We start from the raw sequence: 24,986 nt of genomic DNA on the forward strand, positions 1-24,986 counted from the left end.
TATGAACATTCACATATGAGTTTTTGTGTGGACATGCTTTCAGTTCTTTTGGGTAAAAACCTAGGAGTAGAATTGCTGGGTCATATACTAGCTCTTTTTCTCACCTTTTGAGGAACTGTCAGACTGTTTTCCAAAGTGGCTGCACCACTTTACATTCCCACTAAGAGTATACGAAAGGACTAATTTCTCCACATCCTTTATTGTTACTTTTTACAGAAACTTTTCACTGAAGTATAAGTCATATAGAAAAGTGCACAAATTATAAGTGAACAACCTGATGAATTTGCACAAAGTGAATGAACCCAAGTGTCTGCCACCCAGATCAGGATCTAGCATATGACCTGCACCCCAGATGCCCACCTCATGTCTCTCCCCACTACTTCCCCCTAAAGGTAACCACTACCTCACTTTCATCTCTCCAGAAGTTTTACCTGTTTTAGAACTTTATCAACAATAAGTATTTGTTTATATCTGCCTCCTTTAACTCAATATTATGTTTGTGAGGATCATTCATGTTGTAGAATATAGCACTATTTCTTTCCTTTTTGTGGCTGTATAGTATTCCACTGTATGAATAATTGCATGACTATACTTCAATTTATTTCTCTATTACAGTATTAATGGACATTGGTTGCTTCCAGTTTGGAGGTATTATGAATGAAGCTGCTATGCAACATTGTTGCATATGTCTTTTGATCAACATATATACTCATTTCTGTTGGGTGAAATTAGTGGGTCATATTGTCAAATGCTTTTCCAGTAGATGAGCCAGTTTACACTCTCATCAACAATATACCAGATTCTAGTTGCTCCACACCCATACCAGGTTGAATAGTATTCCCCCAAAATTCACGTCCACCTAGAACCCATGAATGTGACCTTATCTGGAAATAGGGTCATTGCAGATATAATCAAAGTTAAGTTGAGGTCATACTGGACTAGGATTGGCCCTAAGTCCAATATGACTTGTGCCCTTATAAAAGGGAAAATAGGACACACAAGGAAGATCGCCATGTGAAGACAGAGGCAGAGATTGGAGTGACACATCTAAAGTCAAGGAATGCCAAGGACTGTGGCAATCACCAGAAGCTAGGGAAGAGGCATTGAACACCCTCTCCCTCTGAGCCTCCAGAAGGAACTAACCTTGTCGATGCCTTGATTTAGGATTTCTAGAATAAATTTCTGTTGTTTTAAGTCACCCAGTTTGTGGTAATTTGTTACAGCAGCCCTAGGAAACTAATACAACATCCTCACCAAGACTTGGAATTGTCAGTCAGCCCTTTTCTTTTTTTTTTTTTTAAAGATTTTATTTTTTCCTTTTTCTCCCCAAAGCCCCCTGGTACATAGTTGTATATTCTTCGTTGTGGGTCCTTCTAGTTGTGGCATATGGGACGTTGCCTCAGCATGGTTTGATGAGCAGTGCCATGTCCGCGCCCAGGATTTGAACCAACGAAACACTGGGCCGCCTGCAGCGGAGCACGCGAACTTAACCACTCGGCCACGGGGCCAGCCCCAGTCAGCCCTTTTCATTTCAGCCATTCTGGTGTGTGTGTAATGGCATCTTATCATGGTTTTAATTTGAATTTCCCTCATGGGCAGTGAAGTTGAGCACCATTTCATATGTTTAATTGGCATTTGGTTAACCTCTATCATGAAATTCTTCTGTTCTCTTCTCAAAGCTTTATCATTTCACCTTCCACATTTAGATCTACAGTCCACCTGGATTTGATTCGTGTGTGTGGAATGAGGTTGCAGACGGGGCTGTATTCTTTTCTACTATTGCACCGCAAACCACCACAAGCTTAGCAACTTAAAACACCCATTTACTAGCTCGCAGTTCTGCAGGTCAGAAGGAGCTCTGGCAGGTTCTCTCCTCAGGGTATCACAAGACCCAAATCAAGGCATCAGCTGGCTCTTATCTTAGAGGTTCTTGGACAGAATCTGCTCCTAAGCTCATGGAAAATGATAGCAGAATTCAATTCCTTGTGGTTTCGGACTGAGGTCTCTGCTTCCTTGTTGGTTGTCAGCCAGGCGCTCCCTGCTCCTAGGGCCCACAGGTATTCCTTCTCGCGGTCATCTCCAGCTTCAAACCAGCAACAGCACTGAGACATTCTCGTGTTTCAAATCTCTCTCTTTGAAGGGTGAATGTGATCACATCAGGACTACAGGGGTAATTTCTGTCTTCAGGTCAACTGTATATAACATAACATAATGCAACCACGAAAGTGATATTTCATCATATTCACAGGTTATGGCGATTAGAGAGACAAATCTTTGTGGTGCTGTTTTAGTAATTCTGCCTACCAAAGGGCAGACTAACTTGTTTCCAGATGCACCCAGCCCCCTTTCCTCACTGCAGAGCAGTGCAACCTTAGTCATAAATCAAGAGACTCTATTTATAGACATCTGTTACTGGACTCTCCTGTCCCATTGGTCTATTTATCCTTCTTTGGGCCAATGTCACACTGTTTTAATTTACTGTTGCTCAATAATTAGCCTTGATAGCTGGTAATATAAATCATCTAGTATTGTTCTTCAAGATTGTCTTGCTTAATTGCCTCTTTGCTTTTCCTTATAAATTTAGGAATCAGTTTATTAAATTCCATCAAAAAATCTGCTGGGATTTTAAATAGGTATACACTGAATCTACAGACCATTGAAGGGAAACCTGACATCCCTCTGATAGAAAGGCTTTCAACTCACAAACATTATCTATCCCTCCATTAATTTGTCTTTCAAAATTTCTCTCACTAACACTTTGTAGTTTTCCATGTAGAGGTCTTCCGCATTGTTCTTTAGATTTATTCTTAGGTATTTTTCATTTGTTGATACTACAGTAAATGGTATCATTAAATTATTTTTTCATTTTCTATTTGTTTGTTGCTGTTATATGAGAATATAATTTTTGTTTGGTTGTCTTGTATTTAGCAATCTTGCCAAATTCACTTACTAATTCTAACAAATGATCTATAGATTCTTTTGGACTTTCTTTGTACATAAATCATGTCACCTGCAAACAACGTCAGTTTTATTTCTTCTTTTCCAAATCTTATCCCTTTTTCTCTCTTATATTTATGATTCCTTATCTTGATTTCACAACTGAGTTTCTTCGGAAAAACAAAAGTCTTTAAAAATCTCAGTCTTTTTCATCCCGTGAACAGTCTTGATACTTCACACAATTATATCACATATGGCCCTGATGTCATCCACAGTGGCCATGGCACTTCCAGTTGTGGCCCTCTGTTGACTCACAGCAAAGCATTTGGCATCTCCCACAGGAGCAACCATAGTCCACATCCGCTTCAGAAGTGGGCTGACCATGCACCAAGGACACTTAAACCTACACAGAGCTGCTCTGAAGACTGGCTGTGGCCTACTGGGGACAAGTGCTCCTGTTCTCTAAGGAACTCAGAAGATCCCAGAGGGAAGTCCAGGAGCAGCCTAACGTGATGATTTCACCACACCCTTATGCTCATAGGGCAGGGCAGCCTGGGGTGCTGGGGACCCAGGCACCCCTACTGCCTGCTATTCCTGTTCACGTAGTAATCCTGAAAATTAACCTGACCAACCCAGGTGTGCAAGGTGAACCTGCTGGTGGTCATTATGGGTAGCTGAGCAAATCTACGCCTTTGGAGAAGTAGCTGTGGTTAAGGGACGTAAGTGATATAAGGTAAAGCTGCTCATCTTATGACAACCACTGTGTAAATGTCACTTGTAGTGAGGCAATTAGAAGGAAACAGGTTGTGTATTTCAGTGAGGTAGGAGGAGCCACTTACAGGATTTCCGACAGCTCTCTGCAATGGCATCACGGGTCTGTTAACCACAATCACAATCCCCCATGTCACAACACCTCCTGGCACGAACTGGAAGATTTTCCAGGATTTTCATCCTCCCCAACCAATTGAGTTTCTTCTTGGCCTGTGTGCCCAAGTTCAGAAAATAAAGAGCATTGTGTTTGTCATCCAGCCACGGCTCTGAGCTGCGTGACAACAGGCACGGGCAGGCTTTAAGATCACATGCATCTGTGCTCTCAATTAACAAGAGACTGAATGCTCCGCCCTCTGGGGGCTTTCTGGGTTTTGGCAGTATTATCTGTCAGTAAAAGTGAATTATTTGTCATGTGGCATGATTCATAACAGCCAAGAAGTGGAAAGAATACAAATGTTCACGTAGATAAATAAACTGTGGTAAAACCATGCAATGCACTATTATCCAGCCATAACAGAGGGGGAAGTGCTGACATATGCTACAACACGGATGAACCGTGAAAGCATGCTAAATGACGGAAGCCGGACATAAAAGGCCACAAATTATATCATGTCATTTATAGGAAATGTCCAAAACAAGCAAATCCAAAGAGACAGAATGTAGTTACTAGTTGCCATGGGATGAAGAAAGGGGGAACTGGGAGGGAGTGATCACAGGTATGGGGGTTCCTTTTGGGGAGACGGAAATGTTCTGGAATTAGATAATGGTAATGATGAGGATTTTTAGGCTGCTTAATTTTAAAATGGCTTATGAGGATTTTTAGGCTTGTTAATTTTAAAACTGCAGATGAGAATCAGGCTCCGAGGAGTGGAATTTGCTTGCCCTTTGATCAGAGACAATTGCATTTGTGAAGGAAATCTCCATGCCTCCCTCTCTGTGCCAGGAGGAAGGGGGGATGGCCTTATCTCTGGAAACTCTTAATGGGGAAGGCAAGAACTTAAGTCGTTTACTGTCTGGCAACCTCATGTAACTGACCCCCCACCCCAAAATCCTCCTTTGTCTTTAGTTGAAGATAATATTTGAGCAGTGACTTCTGCCATTTACTCAATCCGGTTTGATTCTTATCTAAAAGTTGTGGGACCGCCCAATGGCCGGACCCTACCGGCACTGGTACCATTTTAACTTTTTTTCCTTTGTCTTGTAAAGAGATGACTCACATACCCATGCCTTAAATTTAGCCCTAACCCTCAACTCGGGGCAGCAGCAGGAGCTCTCTGACTGCCCATGGGTCCTGTCCCCATGCTATTCTATACTATTCTCTAAATAAAAGAGCACTACTGCCAGATCTTGAGAGTCTAAGAAATCTTTCTTTCGACTCCTCGGCTCACCGACCCCGCATCAGTAACAGTTGCACAACACCACGAACATATTAAAACTACTGAACTGTATACTTTAAAATGGTGAATTTTACGTTATGTGAATTTTAACTCAATAAAAAAGTGAATTATTTGCTATGAAGTTATTTTTCTCTTTAAAGATCAAATGTCACAATTATTCTGACACTCTGACGGTGAAAGCCTTCTCCTTGAAGACCCAAGGAGCTTGGGGTTAGGGGGACTATGCAGCTTGGAGGCTGGTTTCTGCATGTGGTGGGTGGAATTAGCCTTTATATAATCACACCTCTGTATGCAGCCATATCCATGGTTACAGACCACATCAGTGAACTGCGTTCTGTGCTTCAGTTTTATATGTTTAAGAACAATGGCATTTGTGTGTAGAGATCCATGGTGTCTCTGCAGAGCCACCAGGGGCACACAACTCCAGCCTCTCCGTGTCAGGGGCCACACAGAGGCCTTGGCCCCAAAGTATTCCTGCCGCCAGCACTGCAAGGGCAATGGCAGTTAAGCAGCCCGAGTCTCAGCTTCATCAATGCAGAAGTCGGTCTTGGGTGATCCCGTGAAGGGGTCACCACCCCGCTAAGAGAGATCAAGAGAGTGGAAGATGAAAAGCTTTCTTCTGTTCAATTAGCTTCTTTTCAAGGATAAGAGCCTAGCTGGCAGGCGGAAAATTCCACACTCCAGTGAAACAAAAGGGAGCCAGAAAGGAGGGCAGATAAGGGCACCAGTGCAACCTCCCTGTATTCTTCTCTCTGTGCACAGAAGGTAGTTCTGACTTCCAGAAGTCCCAGTTAAATCTCAATGTGCTTCCTTACGGACATAGAGGGACCAGGTCTATTTTGGTATTTCCTTCACTGTGGGATGCATATCATGGGGTGTGAGGGGCGATTTTATTCGGTAAATGGACTGTGGCATGAAAAGTCACTGAAGCCTATCAGGAGAAAGCTACTCTCTTTCCAACTGTTAACCTTCTGATTCCATCAAGGAGAACGGCTCTGTTTGGAGCTGCTACATCTTTCAAACCTCTGCTAGACTGTGTAATAAAGAGAAAGGAGATGGAGTCTTTGGCAGGCTAGAATTTAAGGACGTTGTTTAAGGTCATTGTGTTTATTTTTACTTTTTCATATTAATTTACTATTTATGGCAAGTATGGCAAGCTTTCCACTTAGGGTAATGACACTTATATCACTCTTGAAATAAACTGATTTAAGGTAAAAAAAAAAAAAGTGACTTACTCTAAAGAAAATAAAAAAGAAGAGGTGGTAGGCAGATAGAACAAGAATCATAAAGATGGTACAAGAATGACAAGAGTTTTGGAAACTTTTTCCCTCTCTGTCACTTTACTAATGAACACTTTCAGGACAAACCTAAAACCCTTCTGTCCTACCCATGCCATCTCCATGGTCCTGTTCTTTCCAATTCATCTTTCAGTGCACCTCACTGCATCTGCCAGGACATCACCAGATCCCAATCCAACGACCAAGAAAATACCAAAGGAATTTCCATGAACGTACACCACACTTGCTTAAAAACAGAATCACTGACTTTGGGGGTGAGGGTGGCCTCCTGGGCAAAGAAACCTGAAAGAATTTACCTGGTGAGAAGCTACCACCAAAAATTCTTCAGGAACACTCCCAAAATTCAACAAAGGATGTCTTTCTACCTTCCTGTATGTTTGAAATATTTTATCATAAAGAGTTGAATGACAACCAAAAGGACAAGCAGAGAAGATGACTATTATGATACTCTTGAAAATTTCATTATAAAATTAACTTACCAATAGTAGATTCTGATCAGTGCTGAAGGCCACAGGAGAAACGAGGCTACAAACGCCAGGATTGGGATGGCCAAGGTCCCGCCCGCGATCACAAACATATTAACCACGTCAAGATCCATCCTGCTCTTTAGGGCTGGCTGACACCTGCAGGGGCTGAAGGGAGCGACAGTGTGGAAACTCTGTCTCACAAGAAAAGGTGAAGAAGCAAAGGGAAACAGAAGTGAAGGACCCAGAATGAGAGTAAAGATCAGGAGGAAACAAAAGCAAGCAAGTGCTTTAAAAAATCTAAATAGGCATGACAACTAATGTAATGAGGAATCCTTGAGAGGATCCCGGATTTCTTTTTTTTTTTTTTAAGCTACAAAGGAAATTGTTAGGACAACTGGGGAAATCACAGTAAGGACTGGATATTAGATAATATTATTATATGAGAGATAGTTCTCCACCATGATGATGAAACTGTGCTTACTATGCAGAATGTCCTTGTTCTTCAGAGATGTCTGCTGAAGTATTGAGGGGTGAAGTATAGTGATATCTGCCACTCACTTTAAAAGTTGAGAGGAGAAAAAATACGTGTGTGTGGGCATGTGTGGGTGTGTGTGTTGGTGGGGGGAGAGGAGAGAGAAATAGAGCAAATACGGTAAAACATTAACCATTGGTAAACTCAGGTGAAGGTTACATGATAACCTTCGACTTTTCTATAGGTTTGCAATTTTTAAAAATTGAAAATTAGGGAGGACAGATAACCTTAAAGACAGAAAGAAATGAAACAAATCTACAAGTACACATGAATGCTTATACACATCCAGACATCACTAGAAGGATGTGCAAGACGCCAGTAAGAGTGGCAGCATCTAAGATGGGGAACTAGGTAGTTGGATGTCAGGGGTAGAAGGGAGACTTGTTTTTCATGGTCTACCTTTTAAAATCTTTTAGTTATTCATTATGTATATGTATGGCCTATTCAAAAATAAATAACATACAATAAAAAGTTAGGAGGGAACAAATCAAAACAGCAGAAATTTTCAGTGGATTTTCTGATGTCTCCTTGAAGACTTGACGGACACACCTGAAGGCTAGAATGCGAGCCCCAGGAGGGCAGGGACTGGATCCTTAGCACCTACACTAGGGCCTGAGCCACTTCTAGGCACTCAGGAAATCAGGGCGGAATTAGAAGCCCCCACCCAGTCCTGTCTCATGAGCTCACAACATGGTTCATTTTTTCATGGAACGAAAGATATTTCAAGTCCCATCCTCCTCTCCAACAGAGAAGACAATGCCTGCGATGATCTGTAAGTCAGGGGTGCCTCTGGGCCAGCTGAGGATTCTCAGCCACCTGTGTTAAGTATGCATTTCACCAAACATAAAACAGACTTCTTCAAGAAAAAGTATTAACACCTAGCAAGTCGTGGCCTTCCTTGAATTTCCGGTGAAATGGAGAGACCTCGCTCACATACCTCTGTCAACCGATATGTGTTTCAATTTCATAATGAATTCATGATGGCACAGTATGACCTCACAACCAGTGAGCACAGGGGTCAGCAAACTTTTTCTGTAAGGGGTCAGATGATAAATATTTTAGCCTTGTGGGCCACACAGTCTATGTCGCAACTACTCAATCTGCCACTGTAGTGAGAAAGCAACCATACACATATAATAAATGGATGTGACTGTAGACCAATAAACTTTATTTCAAAAAATAGGTTGCAGGCCAAATTTGGCCTGCAGGCTGTAATTTGCAAACCCTTGATACAGCACACCAATCCCATCAAACAGGCAAGGTAGCTGTTTTAATCTCCTATTTATAGGCTGAGGAAACTGAGGACCAGAAAGGTTAAGTAACTTGCCCAAGGCCACTCAACTGGGAGAATCACAATTACAAAACAGGCTGGTGACTTGGACTCACTCCCTTTGCACCCAGATCCACTTTGTCTAATTTTTTTCAAATGGTCTTTTTTTAATCCTTGTAACCTCTTTGCTGTTAAATAACCACACTCATCACCCCTAATTTCTCCATAAAGATGTGACATCTCCATTTGGATGTTTCGTCCCTCGAAGAGGTTTGGTGAAATGAGCCTAGCCGGGGAGAGAGATGCATTTCGACGGTTCTTTTCAGTTACAGACACTCTCTCTCTCTAGGTACAGTCCTGAGTCTACAGGAATGAAAGCTGCCGCCTTCTCAGGGCAGAAGCACAGTCTGTGTTTCTGATCCAGCTGTCCTCTCAGTTTCTCAGTCACTGTAAACACTTTTTCCAGCACACTTAAGTCACTGGCCTGTTTTTCCTTCTAGAACCAGAGCTCCTTGATGGCAGGGACAATCATGTATGTTCTCTCTCAGTGCCTGTAATAGCACAGGACACAAATAAGGTGTAAATGAATTAATGAAAAGCAAAGTTACAAAATGGGCTTAATCCTGTGTTTCAGGGACAACCAATCCCAATGATGCTGTAAGAGACTGACTTTTTCCTCTTTCAGGCACTACAAAACTCCCCGGAGGACGCACCTATTTAACACAGGGTACAAGTTATGATGCCAAAAGGCCTCACTGTCAGGGGATAAGCAAATTAATTGTAGAGGGAAGGGAATTTTACAAATCTGAACATCAGAGGTCACAAAAGAGTTGATGGAGATGGGAACGGTCAGCTTCAAGGGGACTTTTCCACGTCACACAAAATCCTCAAAAACTGCTGAGGGCCACCATGAATTCCCATTCCCAAGCTGCAGGAAGTTAATTGCATGATGTTCCTTTGGACTAGAAATTAGAACATTTTATGCCCAAAGCCAAATTTATCACAGACTCTGACACTGGCGATGGTAGCCCCAACCTGAAGGCATGGTCATCAAAAAGAAACTTCACGGCTTTGTCAAAGCCTGCTACAATGTCACAGTCAGTTTGGGGGAAGGTTTTATCTGGCTCCATCTTCCATTTAATGACAGGATAAAGCCTTCAATAAGGAGCTTTTGTAGAGCCAATTTAGCAAGGTGTGGACTTATTACAGAGCACTCTGCACATTTTCCCTAATGAGATTAAATATAGACAGGCCCCGAGTGAAGAAACTAATGCTTTCTGAGTTATCTATCCAAACAAAGAGCAGGCAATCATTTCTATCTCTGCAACATCCATCCTTTTACAAAAGACTTGCCCCAGCTTTCCTTTAGAAAGGCAGCTCTTCCACCCTGCTGACGTTTGTTTATAGGATACTTTTGTACCCAAGGGGGAGGCTGGAGACAGAAAAACTAAAGCCTTGTGAACCTGGAACCACCAATGAATGAAAATCAACTAAGGGGTAGTTCATGGAGTTTCCCAAAGCAAGGAGCCATAGATCTGATGTTTGCAAGATGGCTTTAGAGAGTGGGAGAGTACTAAACAACGCTTCAGGGCCACGCAGCCTTAGGTCACACTGACCCACATACTGAGAAAGCCATTTTTTCAGTTCTTTTCAGTCCCGCTCAGGTCAAAGAGAGGCTCAGTCTGGTGTATTAAATAGTTCTCTAACCCTTAAACCCCCTGCAGGCAACAGTATCTAGCTACTTAAAAATACTGTTTCTTTGTGTTGATTTTTTATGGATACTTTCAACTTATGGTAGTGATACAAACTAATTTTTAAAATTAAGTTAAAAGGAGGAGTTAATTTAAAGAAAAATGCTAAGTAGGCGATACATGCATCTGGTGAAAATCGTGATGGTGACACATGAATGGCTGCCACTGGGGCAGCTTCGTGCGACCGATGGGCACCGGGCTGGGGGTGGGGGGTTCCAGGTGCCTCTCTCCTACCAGCCTCTCCCACACACTAGCAGCAAGACCTCGGTTTCCTCATCTGTTACTGTGAACATTCATCCAAATCATCTCTTCTGTCTTTTCCTACTCCGGTGACGTAAAACATTTCTGAAACTATGTCGGGCAATTAAAGAGCAGGATCTGGCTTGCCCCCACAAGAATCTTGTTTCCTGCTACATTTCCCCAAAACCTAAAACAGTATCTGGCAAATATTTGGTGCTTGATAATGGTCACTGCCTGAATAGACTGAAAAAGGAAAATGCACTCCTTTTACGTATCTGTTGCATAAAGTGAGGCACCTCAGGGTTAAAGACAGTGATTTCGGTGGCCTTGCAGCACAGCGTGAAGCGAGGCGATGTCCGGAAGGAGAGCTGGACCTTAAGGCGCCAGGGAAGATAACACACTCTCACATCCCAGACTGGAGCCTGCCACCCAGCCTCCTCCTGTTAACATGCAAGCTGTGCATTCGGGGCCTGTATCTCTGAACATAGCGACAAAGATTAATTGGATAGAAGATATGTCAGTGGATCCAGATAAACATTGCATCTCATGTTCCCAAGTTTAATGTGAGGTTAGAGGTAGGGCATATTTTGTGTTATAATTGTCTTTTAGCATTCTCACTGATTTTGAAAATTGGGCATCCTGAGATCCAATACCTTAATCTTAAGGCATAAAGCAAAATTCCAAGAATAAATAGAATGTAAAATGCTTTCATAGAATCTTGCCTTTCCCTAGACATCTACCTATATTCCATCAAATCTGATAAACCAAAGTCCTGATCTCTTCAAAGTAATGATTATTATAACAATAGCAACAATAATAATAACCATGACCACCAACACCACAGCCAAAGATATAAGAGTGACAGCTTCCCTCTACCGAGTAACTATTGTATGCAAGGCCCCATGTAGGCGGTTCATATACATCTTCTCATTTTATCCCTTACAACATTATGAGGTAGGAAACATTTCTCCATTTTAAAGATGGAGTAACTAAAGCTTAACGAAGTTAACAAATGCCCCTGAGGTCACCTGGCTAGTAAGTGGCATGATCTGTATTTCAGTCCAATCCTGTAGGTGTTCCGGGTCATGCTACCTTTGCCTTCTCTCAGTGCTTGCTGTAAGCTGATACTTATTGTGCATCAGTTATGCACACAGCTCAGAGTTCAGTGTCCCCATCGACATTCTTTGCACTTCTCTAGATCTTAAAGAGCAAGCAGCATGCTAACATTACAAGTTAACAATTAGCTTATTACCTTATTCCTGCTGGTGTTTTTAAAACGACACAGTGCTGCTTATAATTTTTTCTTTAATTCTGCAACATGAAAATTCTTTCCACAATATTTTCCACTAAGAAAACACTAAGTTCTTGAAATCCGAGTATAATATCCCAGCTATTAAATATTGTTGCATCTACCCAACACCGAGTTCTGAAACCAGGTCCTTCTCAAGATAAACCAATTCCTCAAAACTATCAATAATGATCAATAGCTGAAAAAGAAGAGAAGCTTCTCTTGTGTGGAAGCCCCAGGATTGATGAGACAGAATAATTCGAGAAATGGGTAGGTTCTAACTCCTTGTCATATATATCTTCTCCATCACAGAGGAAAATCACACTGAGATTTCCAAGCAAACTTAACTGAAAGCATGGCATGGCCCCCAGGATGACTACCACAAGGTGCTCACCTCTGCCCTCGTGGCCTTATTGTCGCCCCCTGACCCTGGCTGAGCCCATTCCTCCTCCGTAATTTGCAGCCCTGACAGCCCTGCTGCTGAAACAAGCCACGGCTATGAGCACCCCTGGCCTGGATCCTGAAATGCTCTCCTCTCTCTCTTACCTAAATATTGCCATGATGCTCTCCTCTTTCTCTCCCCTGGATAGTCCCATGATGTTCTCCTCACTCTCTCCCATGGATAACTCTCATGATGCTTTCCTCACTGTCTTTCTTGGAGAGCTCACCATTCCTATATCCTCCACCACTCTGTCCTACAGGGAATTTGAAAATCCACAAACCTTGCCAGAACCTCCTTCTAGACTTTTCCAAAAGTCTGCCTGACCATGCCCCTGACCCAACAGTCCTACAATGTCTCAGGCACATATCTCTCCCTTCTCCTGACTTGCTGATTTCTGTCAACAGTATCCCCATCAGTCTCGATTCCCAGACTCTGATGCATCTTTCACTCTTCCCACGTCCCTACCACTCCTATTACGCAGTGGCGGAGAGGTGCCAGAACTGGAGCCATCTAGTCCAAGTCTTGACCAACTGTGCTATTTAGTAGGTGGCTATTTAAATTTAAATTAATTAAATAAAATTTAAAGTTCAGTTCTTTAGTTATACTCATCACGTTTTAAGTGCTTGAGAGCCACCATATTGGACAGCACAGCTTTAGGGGGTTTATGCCCATGAAGGCCCATTAAGCTAGTTTGGTTCAATATATACTAGGAACGCTGGGTGGGAAGAAAAATTCCCACCAGGTGTGAGACTTTGTATGGGTCAGACCACAGCTCCCTCAGCCACCACACTGGGTCCAGGTCCTCATTTCTTCTTGCTCCCATTTCTGTAAAGGTCGGTCTTTCACACCCTGTTCAGTCCTTCCACCACCAGCTGCCAGAGAAATCCTCTCAGTTCACACCAGGAATTAGGCTGCTCTGGTCTAATGGGAACGCTGACCACTCCATGTGATCCCAACTCAGCTTCCTGGGCTGGACTCCCACATCTCTGCCTGCAACCCAAATAACCAACTCCTGTCTCCATGCAAGCCCCACACAGCCTCCTGCTTTGCCCCCTTGAGCACTCTCATGTCCTGGCTGCCTGATGAACTCCCCTCTGCCTTTGGGGCTGATTCAAGTAGCACGCTCTCCACAAAAGCATCCTGGTCCCCATAGGCCCAGGTCTTCCAGACTCCCTTCAAACTCAGAGCCCCGCCCCAGCACAGTCTTTGCAAACTGTATGTAGAAGGCTTTTGGATACAAAGCTGAGCTTTGAAAACCTTCAGGTGCCCTACCCCCTCCCACCAGATCTACTGAACCAGAGGAAACACCCACCACAGGTTGGCCTGCAGAGGGGTGCAGGCGCGCTTACAGAGCAGCCCCAGCCCCATTAAGAGCTGCTTTTTTTGTAATCTGCAGTGTTAAAAATCCATACTCACTCTTCAAAGAGCACAGCCTTCTTTCCCACCTGCTACTGGCTCTGGCAGAAACTGAAAATCAGATTCTGGAATCACAAGACAGAAAACGACAAAGGATTAAATCATAACAGGAAATATGAATGAAGTACTAACAGCCGGCAAAATCTTAGCTGGCTTCGTTAAGGTGGAGCACTAGCCTCCTTGGCACAAAGTCCTACAAATATCTCAAGGCTTTATAGTTCACCTCTTGCTCAGTCACCTCCTCCAATTAAGTAGCCTGCACAGAGGGCAGGGCGGGTCAGACAACAACAGGCCGTGGGAGGGTGTGAAGGAGGTCAAAGAAGAAATCTGTGGTGGGGCACAAAGCATGGGAGTGACCTGGTGATCCCAGGCACAGGGGTGGGAGAGACGACAATGTGGACAGGCAAGCTCCGGTGGAAGGGGGTTCCAAGAGCTACAAACTCAACTAAGACCCTCAGATAAAGATTAAAACTCTCCTTCTCCATCTGGGATTAGGGTTTACCTAAAAGTTGTACTCATAATGGAATGAGAGGAAGGCAGCAACCAAGGAGCAAATGAGGATGTTATTCCCACTAGAGTGGCCAATGAGAGGGGACCACACAGCTCAAAAACAGGGCTGGACAGAGCAGAGACGCTGTAAAGGCATCCCAGCAGGAGAATGAGACGACAGGCAGGAAGGTAAATCCACACAGCCCCTGAATTATTTCAGAGGGCTCAAAGAGCTAAACACAAAAAAATAAAACCATGAAAGTTCTAGAAGAAAATCTGAGAACTCTATTTTTAAATATCTTCATGGGGAAAGCCTTTCTAAATAAGATATAAAACCCAGAGGCCATAAGAAAAAGATTAGTAAGGTGAATGCATAAAAATGTTTTTAAACGTCCACATGAAGAGAGATACCATGAACAAGACGAAAATTTGTCAATGCATATCAAAGGCAAAAGACTAATTTCCTTAATGTATAAAGGACTCCTACAAATCAATAAAAACCACAACAAAAATTCAATAGAGGGGCTGGCCCCGTGGCCGACGGGTTGGGCTTACGCGCTCCGCTGCAGGCGGCCCAGTGTTTCGTTCTTCGAGTCTGGCACCCACAACGAAGAGTATACAACTATGTACTGGGGGGCTTTGGAGAGAAAAAGGAAAAAATAAAATCTTTAAAAAAAAATTCAATAGAAAAATGGGCAAATGATCTGAATAGATAATTTCTCAGAAAGGAAATACAAATGACTCTTCAACGTATAAAAAGATGCTCAGGGGCCGGCCCAGTGGAGCAACAGTTAAGTTCGCACGTTCTGCTCTTCGCTGGCCTGGCGTTCAGCGGCTTGGATCCTGGGTGCGGACATGGCACCGCTTGGCAAAAACCATGCTGTGGTAGGTGTCTCATACATAAAGTGGAGGAAGATGGGCATGGATGTTAGCTCACGGCCAGTCTTCCTCAGCAAAAAGAGGAGGATTGGCAGTAGTTAGCTCAGGACTAATCTTCCTCAAAAAAAGAAAAAAAAGAAAAGAAAAAGATGCTCAATTTATTCATAATAAGAAAAATGCAAAGAAATCTACAAGGTGACGGCAATCTCTATTTATCATCCTGGCAAAGAACAAAAAGTTTAATAACAGACTGTGTTGCTGAGGCTGTGGGGAAATAGATGCTTTCACACATGTGTGAGTTTACATTCCCATCAATAAACTCTATGGATGCCAATGTGGCAAAACCTGCAGAAACGTAAAATGCACAAACCTTTGACTCAACAACGTGATTTCTTTTTTTTTTCTTTTTTAAAGATCAGCACCTGAGCTAACAACCATTGCCAATCTTCTTTTTTTTTTTTTTTCTGCTTTATCTCCCCAAACCTCCCCATATATAGTTGTATATCTTAGTTACAGGTCCTTCTAGTTGTGGGATGTGGGATGCCACCTCAACGTGGCCTGATGAGTGGTGCCATGTCCGCGCCCAGGACCCGAACCCTGGGCCGCCACAGCGGAGCGTGCAAACTTAACCACTCGGCCACAGAGCCGGCTCCTCAACAACGTGATTTCTAGGAATTTAAGTTTATACCCTAATGTGTGAAAATACATTGCTGCAAGGTTATTTGTTACAGTATTATCTCTCATGGCAAAAGATTGGAAATAACTCACATGCCCATTTATAGGGGACCTATTAAGAAAATGATGGTATAGTTTTATAAAGACGTATTACATATAGCCATTAAATACAAATAGAATTAAATATAAGCAATTAAAATAATGAGGCAGTGCTATTTCTCTTTATGGGTAATGACCTCCAAGGTACACTTGCTGACTGAAGAAAGCAAGGAACAGTAGAGAGCGGACAGAATAACAACTCTTCCATTAAAGGAAAGAGAGAGGGACCGGCCCAGTAGCACAGCGGTTGAGTACGCATATTCTGCTTTGGCGGCCCGGGGTTCGCCGGTTCGGATCCCAGGTGCGGACATGGCGCCGCTTGGCAAGCCATGCTGTGGTAGGCATCCCACATATAAAGTGGAGGAAGATGGGCATAGATGTTAGCTCAGGGCCAGTCCTCCTCAGCAAAAAGAGGAGGATTGGCAGCAGATGTTAGCTCAGGGCTAATCTTCCTCAAAAAAAAAAAAAGGAGAGAGAGAGAAATATATGTTATGTTTATATACCTGTGAAATGTGAGGCCAGCCCCATGGCCGAGTGGTTAAGTTCACATTCTCCGCTTCGGTGGCCCGGGGTTTTGCTGGTTCAGATCCTGGGCCCACATGGCACCACTCATCTGGCCACGCTGAGGTGGCATCCCACATGCCCCAACCAGAGGCACTCACAACTAGAACATACAACTATGTACTGGGGGGTTTTGGGGAGAAGAAGTAGGAAAAAAAATTTGTGAAGTGTTTCTGGGTGGATACACAAGAAACGGGCAATCATGGCTGGCCCTGGGAAGGGTCACTGAGGGGGTGGGGCAGAAAAGAGGGGGACTTGGCACTGACGTTCTTTTGTACCTTTTGAATTGCTACCATGGGCATGTATAAGGTTTTCCCTATTTAATTAAAAAATATAATATAAACTCTCAAATAAAATGCTCTATCCTATACTGCCCGATACAGTAGCCACCAGCCACATGAAGCTGTTTAAATTTAAATGATCAAAATTAAATAAAATTTAAAAGTCAGTTCCTTGGCTGCGCTAGTTATATTTCACGTGCTCGATAGTCACATGTAGCTCGTGGCTACCATATAGGACGTCAAAAATAGAAATATTTTCATTATCACAAAAAGTCCTACTAGCTAGTCTTGGACTCCATGCTAGTTAAAAAGGCCCATTAGAGAGAGCAACCAAACCTTAATTGTTTATCACGATGAGGGAAGAAATACAGATGTCAATGCCATTAGGCTGAAAACCCCTCTCTCTCCACCAGCTAGATGGCTTGGCTGCCACTAAGAAAACAAAGACTGGGAGGCAGGATTCCTGTGACTGTCCAAAGGTTAAGTCAGCATGGCAGGAACCTGTCATTAAGAGTCAAAGTCTAGCACTCTAAGATAGAAGATAAGAATTTCCATCCTGAAGAATAAACATAGTTAAAATGTCCATTCTACCTAAAGCAATCTACAGATTCAACGCCATCCCAATCAGAATCCCAATGACATTCTTTACAGAATTAGAACAAAGCATCCTAAAATTCATATGGGGCAACAAAAGACCCCGAATTTCTAAAGCAATCCTGAGAAAAAAGAACAAAACGGGAGGCATCACAATCCCTGACTTCAAAACATACTACAAAGCTACAGTAATAAAAACAGCATGGTACTGGTACAAAAACAGGTGCACAGATCAATGGAACAGAATTGAAAGCCCAGAAATAAAACCACACATCTATGGACAGCTTATCTTTGACAAAGGAGCTGAGGACATACAATGGAGAAAAGAAAGTCTTTTCAACAAATGGTGCTGGGAAAACTGGAAAGCCACATGTAAAAGAATGAAAATTGACCATTCTTTTTCACCATTCACCAAAATAAACTCAAAATGGATTAAAGACCTAAAGGTGAGACCTGAAACCATAAGGCTTCTGGAAGAAAACGTAGGCAGTACACTCTTTGACATCAGTATTAAAAGGATCTTTTCGGACACCATGCCTTCTCAGAGAAGGGAAACAATAGAAAGAATAAACAAATGGGACTTCATCAGACTAAAGAGCTTCTTCAAGGCAAATGAAAACAGGATTGAAACAAAAAAACAACCCACTAACTGGGAAAAAATATTTGCAAGTCATATATCTGACAAAGGCTTAATATCCTTAATATATAAAGAACTCTCGCAACTCAACCACAAAACATCAAACAACCCAATCAAAAAATGGGCTGGAGACATGAACAGACATTTCTCCAAAGAAGATATACTGATGGCCAATAGGCACATGAAAAGATGCTCATCATCGCTGATCATCAGGGAAATGCAAATCAAAACTACACTAAGATATCACCTTACACCCGTTAGAATGATAAAAATATCTAAAACTAATAGCAACAAATGTTGGAGAGGTTGCGGAGAAAAAGGAACCCTCATACACTGCTGGTGGGAATGCAAACTGGTGCAGCCACTATGGAAAACAGTATGGAGATTCCTCAAAAAACTAAAAATAGAACTACCATACGATCCAGCCATCCCACTACTGGGTATTCATCCAAAGAGCCTGAAGTCAGCAATCCCAAAAGTCCTGTGCACCCCAATGTTTATTGCAGCACTGTTTACAATAGCCAAGACGTGGAAGCAACCTAAGTGCCCATCAACAGATGAATGGATAAAGAAGATGTGGTACCTATATACAATGGAATACTACTCAGCTGCAAAACAGAACAAAATCATTCCATTTGCAATAACATGGATGGACCTTGAGAGAATTATGTTAAGTGAAATAAGCCAGCGAGAGAAAGATAATCTGTGTATGACTCCACTCATATGAGGAATTTAAAACTATGGACCAAGAACAGTTTAGTGGATACCAGGGGAAAGGTGGGGTGGGGGGTGGGCACAAAGGGTGAAGTGGTGCACCTACAACATGACTGACAAACATTAATGTACAATTGAAATTTCACAAGATTGTAACCTATCAATAACTCAATAAAAAAAAAGATACAAAAAAAAAAAAAAAAGAATTTCCATCCTGGAACCACACACAGTGCATAAACCACAAATCTGTATCTCCTTTGCCGTTCTGGGAGAGGTACCCCTAAGAGGATTCTCTCTGTCCTGCTTTGCACCAAAGGACTAGCAACTGGTTCCCCCGGGGGCTCTTGATCAAGAACCGCCAAGCCCACAGCCCTCCCCCCTGCTTCTGCCACCTGGGGCAACACTGTGAGCAGGGAAACAGCCTAGCCAGGCTGGTCCTACCTGCAAAGAATCAGAGAACCAGAATATCCTGCTATGCAATCCTCTGGAGAAGGGACACAGCTGGAGGAGTGACAGGCAGGCGGATCAATCAGAGCCCCAACTGGAAGGCAGTGGCTTATGTACCCTGTGATATATCTTCTAAAAAACCGTACTGGCCAAGAAGCAAGGCAATGAAATACAAACAGTTGCCTGGATCTTCAAAACATTGGGCTCTGGGGTCAAGATGCGGACTGTGTTGATAATCTGAAAGAACCTCCTGCTTGAAATCATGTTTAAAACAGCAAAACCCTACAGAAATACAAGCCAGTCTCCTACGGGATAAGAGAGGAGCTAACAGTCACTGGACACTTTACCTCCAAGGACCCCAAAGTCTTCAGGCCCTCAGAGAGCCCAGAATAAGCTTTTATTTGAACACTTCCCCAAGAATTAGTATGAATGTGCTGTCGTCAGCCGAGGTCACCTCTCAAAGGTAAAGTGCTACAAAGAGCATCACATAAGTGACTCTTTCCCACGACTGAAAGGAATTAAAGTAGCCCTCTATAATGGTGTGCAATAGCTGAGGGCCTAAAATAGAACCTCGGCACCTAAAAACAACCTCCCGTTGCCTGAATCTGCTCTCCTAAGCAAAAGGAAAAGCAAGCAGCTTAAAGAGGGTTTTGTCACTTCTAAAGGAGGATCACCTTGGTGTACAGTATCTTCCAAGAGCAGGGGCAAAGTTGGTGTTAGAGAAAAAGGAGCCCTGCTAGAAACAGCCGGGAGGCGTCTATGAGGACACAGATTGTACCAGGACACGATTTCTGGCTCCCAGCAAGAGGGCCAGCCTTCAAGGCCTTCGTGAACTGGTCTGCACCTTTTTTCCAGCCAGAATCTTCTCCCCAGAGGAAATCTCTGTACCGCACGACAATTACAGGCAAAATTTCATCATTAAGAATAAAATAGAGTTTTGTTTAGAACTTAATCCAAATAAATAAAAATCAAATCTGTCTATTTTAAAAGCAATAGTAAATATTAAACAAAATTTAGGTTCTAACTGCAATCCCATGATAATTCTTTGAACAAAGAATAAATCTCTTGTAGGCCGTCTTACAGTATCATAAATCCTTCCAGTTAGTATTTGGTGACCACCGTGAGGTCATAAAGAGGACATTTTTGCAAAAACGCCTTATTGATTTCTCAAGGGCCTCTCAATTCTTTGATTTTCAAATCTCTCTCCCTTTCTCTTCATCAGTTACCAGGTCTCACGCTGCCAGACCCTTACCTACACCTGCCCTGGCACATCACTCAGGCACTTCTCGTCACTCGCTCTGGTTTCATAAGATCTCGCCTCTCTCACAAGAGTCACCATTTCAGTTTCCATTGTTTGTCTTGTATTTGCGAAGTGGGAGAGACACATGACCGAGATGTGGATGCTCCTGGGGACTGGCTAGACACCAGGGTTGAAAACAGAGGGAGGGCTGATGGAGTGGGAGCTAAACTTGTAAGTGGCAAGTCCATTAATGAGTATTTTCCTGTTATGATGACTTCTGCTTCCCCTCTACAACCTGGAAACTGTGGGGAATCAGACACTAAATACAGATAATACCAGTGGAAGAGGTAGGATTTGGACTCAAGTCTCTCTGATCTTCCAGTGGAAATCCTCTGGGTTATGAACAAAAACAAACATGTGATTATAATGTTAAGTACCACGCGGAGCCATTCTCCCTGTGACCAGGCAGCAGCTCAATGAAGGGAGTTTGGTGTTGCAGGGTTCAGAAATCCTCGGTCTATCTTTACTTCAGAAACCACCCCATGCCCCCTGCAGACCTCTCTGTCCTGGGGCTTCACCAAGCAGGTGGGAAGAGGGGCCTTGGGGAGAGCTTCTGATCCTGCCAACAGAACTGCACCCAAGAGGACAAAGCAGACGCGCATAGTAGAACTCTCCAAATGCCACCATGGGGGTGGGAGGCAGCGGGGTCCCAGCTATGGGATCCCAGGAGAGAAAGGAACAGCTTTTAATTGGGGGCAGGGAGGAAATCAGAGGAATGTTCCTGGAGGTGACAGCTAAGCGGGAGCCTAATGGGTGGGTTAAATTTAGACATCAGAGATTCCAGGGAGGCCATTCCCAGAGGGACGAGCCTAAGCAGAGGCAGCAGTGGGGAAGAACAAGTGTTCACTGGCCTGGGTCACAGCAAAGGAAGCAGGAGGGAAGGAGGAGCTCAGGATACAAAGGCGGGAGTGGCAAGGTCTCCAGGGGCAGAGGCTGATGGGCTGGGGCAGCACAGGGAGCCCAGGAAGCGCCCACTAACCATCCCAGGACCTGCTTTGCATCCCAGCCCTGGTACTTGCTGTGTGGCCTCGAGCAAGTCCCTTCTCCTCTCTGGGCAACAGTTTCCTTGAGGAGGGTACCCAGGACCCCTTGCTAGTCTGAGAACCTAATCTGACAAAAATAAATTGGTGCTAAGAACACAGTTATTAATTTCTCCTATTTCTAACTTCCTATGTTATAAAAACATTGTTGATAAGGATTTATTAGTTATAATCGGGTAAAAATAAGTCTAGTGGTTCAAAATAGAGGCTTTGAGGTCAGACTCACTGTGTGTCCTGGGAAGGGACCACCTCTGGAAGCCTCACATTCCTCCTCTGAGAAATGGGCAGAGCACTGGTAACTACCATGGGGCTGCTGGGAGGAATAAGGCAGGTCATCTTTCAAAGGTGCTTAGGACACGGTCTGGCACCCAGTGCTTGCTTATTCTATATAAGCTATTATTAATAATAAACTATATTTAACTGTCAGCCAGGTGGAGCGAGCCATTAGGGATTGCTGAGCAGGCGACAGATGAAGCAAATGCCGGCCTCGGGTCCCAGCTTGGGACCTCTTCTGAAGCACTCAGTCCCTGGGGCATTGAGAGGGCTCAACATACACATCGCTGGATGCACAGCTTCTAGACCGGCCAGCACCTCTTCCTCCCTTCCTCCCTCGCTCTGTCAACTTGGCCTCCTCCATTAGTCTGTGGGTTCAGGGGTGCAAATCTTGCCCTGCAGCCGGCGTTACACAATCCGCATTTCCAAGACTGCCGGGAAGCCGGCGAAGGTGTAGGCTGGGGACGCTGGGTGCGGCTGCAGGCGGGCACCGGGCTGCCAGAGTGGTTGGACCAGCATCCTGACTCTCGGGTTGCGGGGAGGAGGGGGCGCAAGGAGGGAATTGGGGCGGGCTGAGGAAAGGGGAGCTGAAAGGCCGCTGGGGGTAGCTATTGGCTGGGAGAGGTCTTGAGGGGTGCAAATGGCTGGGGTGGGATGGGGGGTGGTGAATTCGGCTGGGAGGGCGAGCTGCAGCCCTTCCCCAGGAAGTAGGGGGAAGGAGGTGCAGTGCCTCCAGACCAGGCACTGGGAGGGGCGCATAGGGGCCGGGGCCGGCGCAAGCGGTGGGGAGGCGGAGGAGAAAGAGGGTGCAGGTCCCCGGCCCGGCCTCACCTTGTCCCCGGGCTTCGGGCGGCAGGCTGCCCGGACCCGCGAAGCAGGGGGACCAGGGGATCACACCTATCCAGGCACCGGAAGGGAGGGCGCAGGGGCTGATGCCGGAGCGGGGGACGGAGTAGAAAGGGAGGTGCAGGTCCCCGACCCATCTTCACCCGGTGCGCCGCCCGGCGGCAGGCCAGGCAGCCCGGACTCGGGAAGCGGAGGGCAGGTCACGGGGCCATTGGGAGAGCCCCCGGACACCCCATCCTCGGTGCGCAGCCCGCGCTCACCTGGCCTGACCTCAGCCTCCTAGGTCCCGCCCGCGCGATTCAGACGCCGGTCCTCGGCCGCAGCTGCTGCGCGGCGCTCGGCTCCAGGCTCCCGGCTCCCGGCGCCGGCTCTGCTGGCCGCCTTAAAGGCGCGGCGCGCCGGACCACGTCCTCCGACAGAAAAGCCGGTTCCGCCCGCGCGGCTCCCCCGCTGCCGCTTTCGGTATTAGGAGGGGGTCCGGGGCGAGAATCCCCAACTCCTCCGCACCCCAGGCTCCCAGGGCTAAACCCAGAGGGTGGAGCCAGTATCCTGCACAACCCGACCCCAGCAACCTGTCTCCAAGCATCCAAGCGCCAAGACCCGAGCACGAGCGCCTACTGTGTTCCGGGCGCAGCGCTAGGTGCAGAGGGCGGACCCCAGTTACCCCGCCCCCGCCCCTAAAGAGCTCCCTTGGGGAGTGGGGGAGGGATTGGAACCCGAGGAGCCACAGTTCCACAAAGCGACGCCAGAATTCGTCGGGGCTTTGTTTCATTTATTGAGCACCTACTCTGCGCCTGGCCCTGCTGGGCACGGCATTCGCCAAAGTGACTCAGGCTGGGTCTCTGCCCCCAAAGGGCTCGAAGGGACAGACACGGGGTCACAGGCAAGTGAAGCAACACCGCCTTACATGGGTTGTTTCATCTAATTATGTTAGATGGGCATTGTGGTTGTTTTCCTTTCCCAGAAGAAAGGCGAGGGGCTTGCCCAGGAGTTCAGCCTGTAAAGGACGGAACGGGGACCTCCAACCCGGGATCTCCTGGATCCAAAGCTCTGGGGGCAAAATGGCGGTCTTGGAAGGCTTTCAGCCACCACTGGGTAAATCCCACTGTGGTCATTTCTTCCTTGTAATGACGATTAAACCACACTAGGCAGAAAATAGGGAGGGGAGCACAGAAGTTATCGCCCATTAAACACAAACGATGTTTTCTGACTTGCTGCCACAAAGCCCGTGTTTTTTCTATCTACCACAAAGCCTGGGTTTTTGAGCAACCAGCCTCAGTTTACCACTCCAACCTCATCTCGTAGCATTCCAAGGGCACCCAGGCTGAACTCTACCACCTCAGTTTTTGCCTGGGCTGTTCCCTCCACCAAGAACTCTCTTCCTTTCCTGCTTGGCCTGGCTACTCCTTCCTCTTTTCTATGACTCAATTTAAATGTCACTTCCTCCAGGAGGCCTTCCTTGTCTCCTTTGGGCCCACACTGCACTGTGGGCTTCATCCATAAGAATGTTTATATAAAATTCATTTAGCAGAAATTTACTGAGCACTCACTATGTGCTGAGCAGTGTGTGTGTGTGTGTGTGTGTGTGTGTGCCTTCCTGCTGCGCTGAGTTTGTGGCTTGCTTGTCTGCCTCTTGCTCCGGACCTAGGTGGGACCAGTGGCCGGCAGGACTCTCTTGGCCATTTAAATCCCCACAAAGGCAGCCTCCGGCCCACCAAGCCCTCCAGGCTGGCAGAACCTGGCTGAGTTGGGCAGCTCCTGGGTTTTAAGAATGGGACAGGAACAAGAAGCCCCAAAGATGTGGCAAAGGGACATCTCTGAGGCCACTGGTGACCACCCTGTAAAATCTACCTCTGTCAGGGCTGCTGGAATCCTTCCAGAGTTTGGGGCAATCTCCCTGGCTTGGGCTGGAGCATCTTCCTCTTTGGTGTCCTTTGCCTTATCACTCAGACTTCAAGAGCTGCATTTGACTGGCTTCACGGAATTGTTCTCCAGGCTTCAGGGACAATTTCCTTATCAAAGGACATGTTGCCCAGTTCTACCTCTCTGCCCTTCTCTCTCCTGCCTGCCAAACTTGAACCCTTCCAAGCTAGCTATCCTCCAGTAGCCCCAGAGCAGGCCCAGAGCGGCAGCAAGGAGTAAGACGACCTGGCTTTTAATCCCCCACATGCCACTTCTTAGCAATCTTAGGCGCAGGGAGTTTTCACCAAACAGGTGTTGTGGGGGTGAGTAAATAAATGAATGAATGAAATGCATGAATGACTTCCTGGAAGGCCCCAACCTGGAAGCCATCAATAAACTTTACCTAGTCTATTTGAAAACAATTGTCTTTTAAAATTTAA

General features: G+C 45.2%; 1 protein-coding gene across 35 annotated transcripts in view; it reads right to left on the reverse strand.

Annotated features, from left to right (window-relative positions):
- Nucleotides 1-24,986, reverse strand: part of ABHD6 (abhydrolase domain containing 6, acylglycerol lipase) — a 52,261-nt gene that overhangs the window by 20,569 nt on the left and 6,706 nt on the right. For 14 of the 35 annotated variants that reach the window (XM_070238753.1, XM_070238759.1, XM_070238754.1 and 11 more), the window contains 2 exons: nucleotides 13,810-13,874; nucleotides 6,883-7,035 (listed from right to left, as the gene is read on the reverse strand). In XM_070238753.1, the coding sequence (XP_070094854.1) occupies nucleotides 6,883-7,001 (119 nt within the window). In that variant the 5' untranslated portion in view covers nucleotides 7,002-7,035; nucleotides 13,810-13,874. Of the gene's footprint in view, nucleotides 1-6,882; nucleotides 7,036-8,339; nucleotides 8,435-13,809; nucleotides 13,875-16,454; nucleotides 24,652-24,986 lie in introns of those variants that run through there. The other 21 variants (XM_070238770.1, XM_070238775.1, XM_070238779.1 and 18 more) reach the window with 12 other exon arrangements.

Source organism: Equus caballus, chromosome 16 (genome assembly GCF_041296265.1).
Source record: "Equus caballus isolate H_3958 breed thoroughbred chromosome 16, TB-T2T, whole genome shotgun sequence".
Classification (NCBI taxonomy): domain Eukaryota; kingdom Metazoa; phylum Chordata; class Mammalia; order Perissodactyla; family Equidae; genus Equus; species Equus caballus.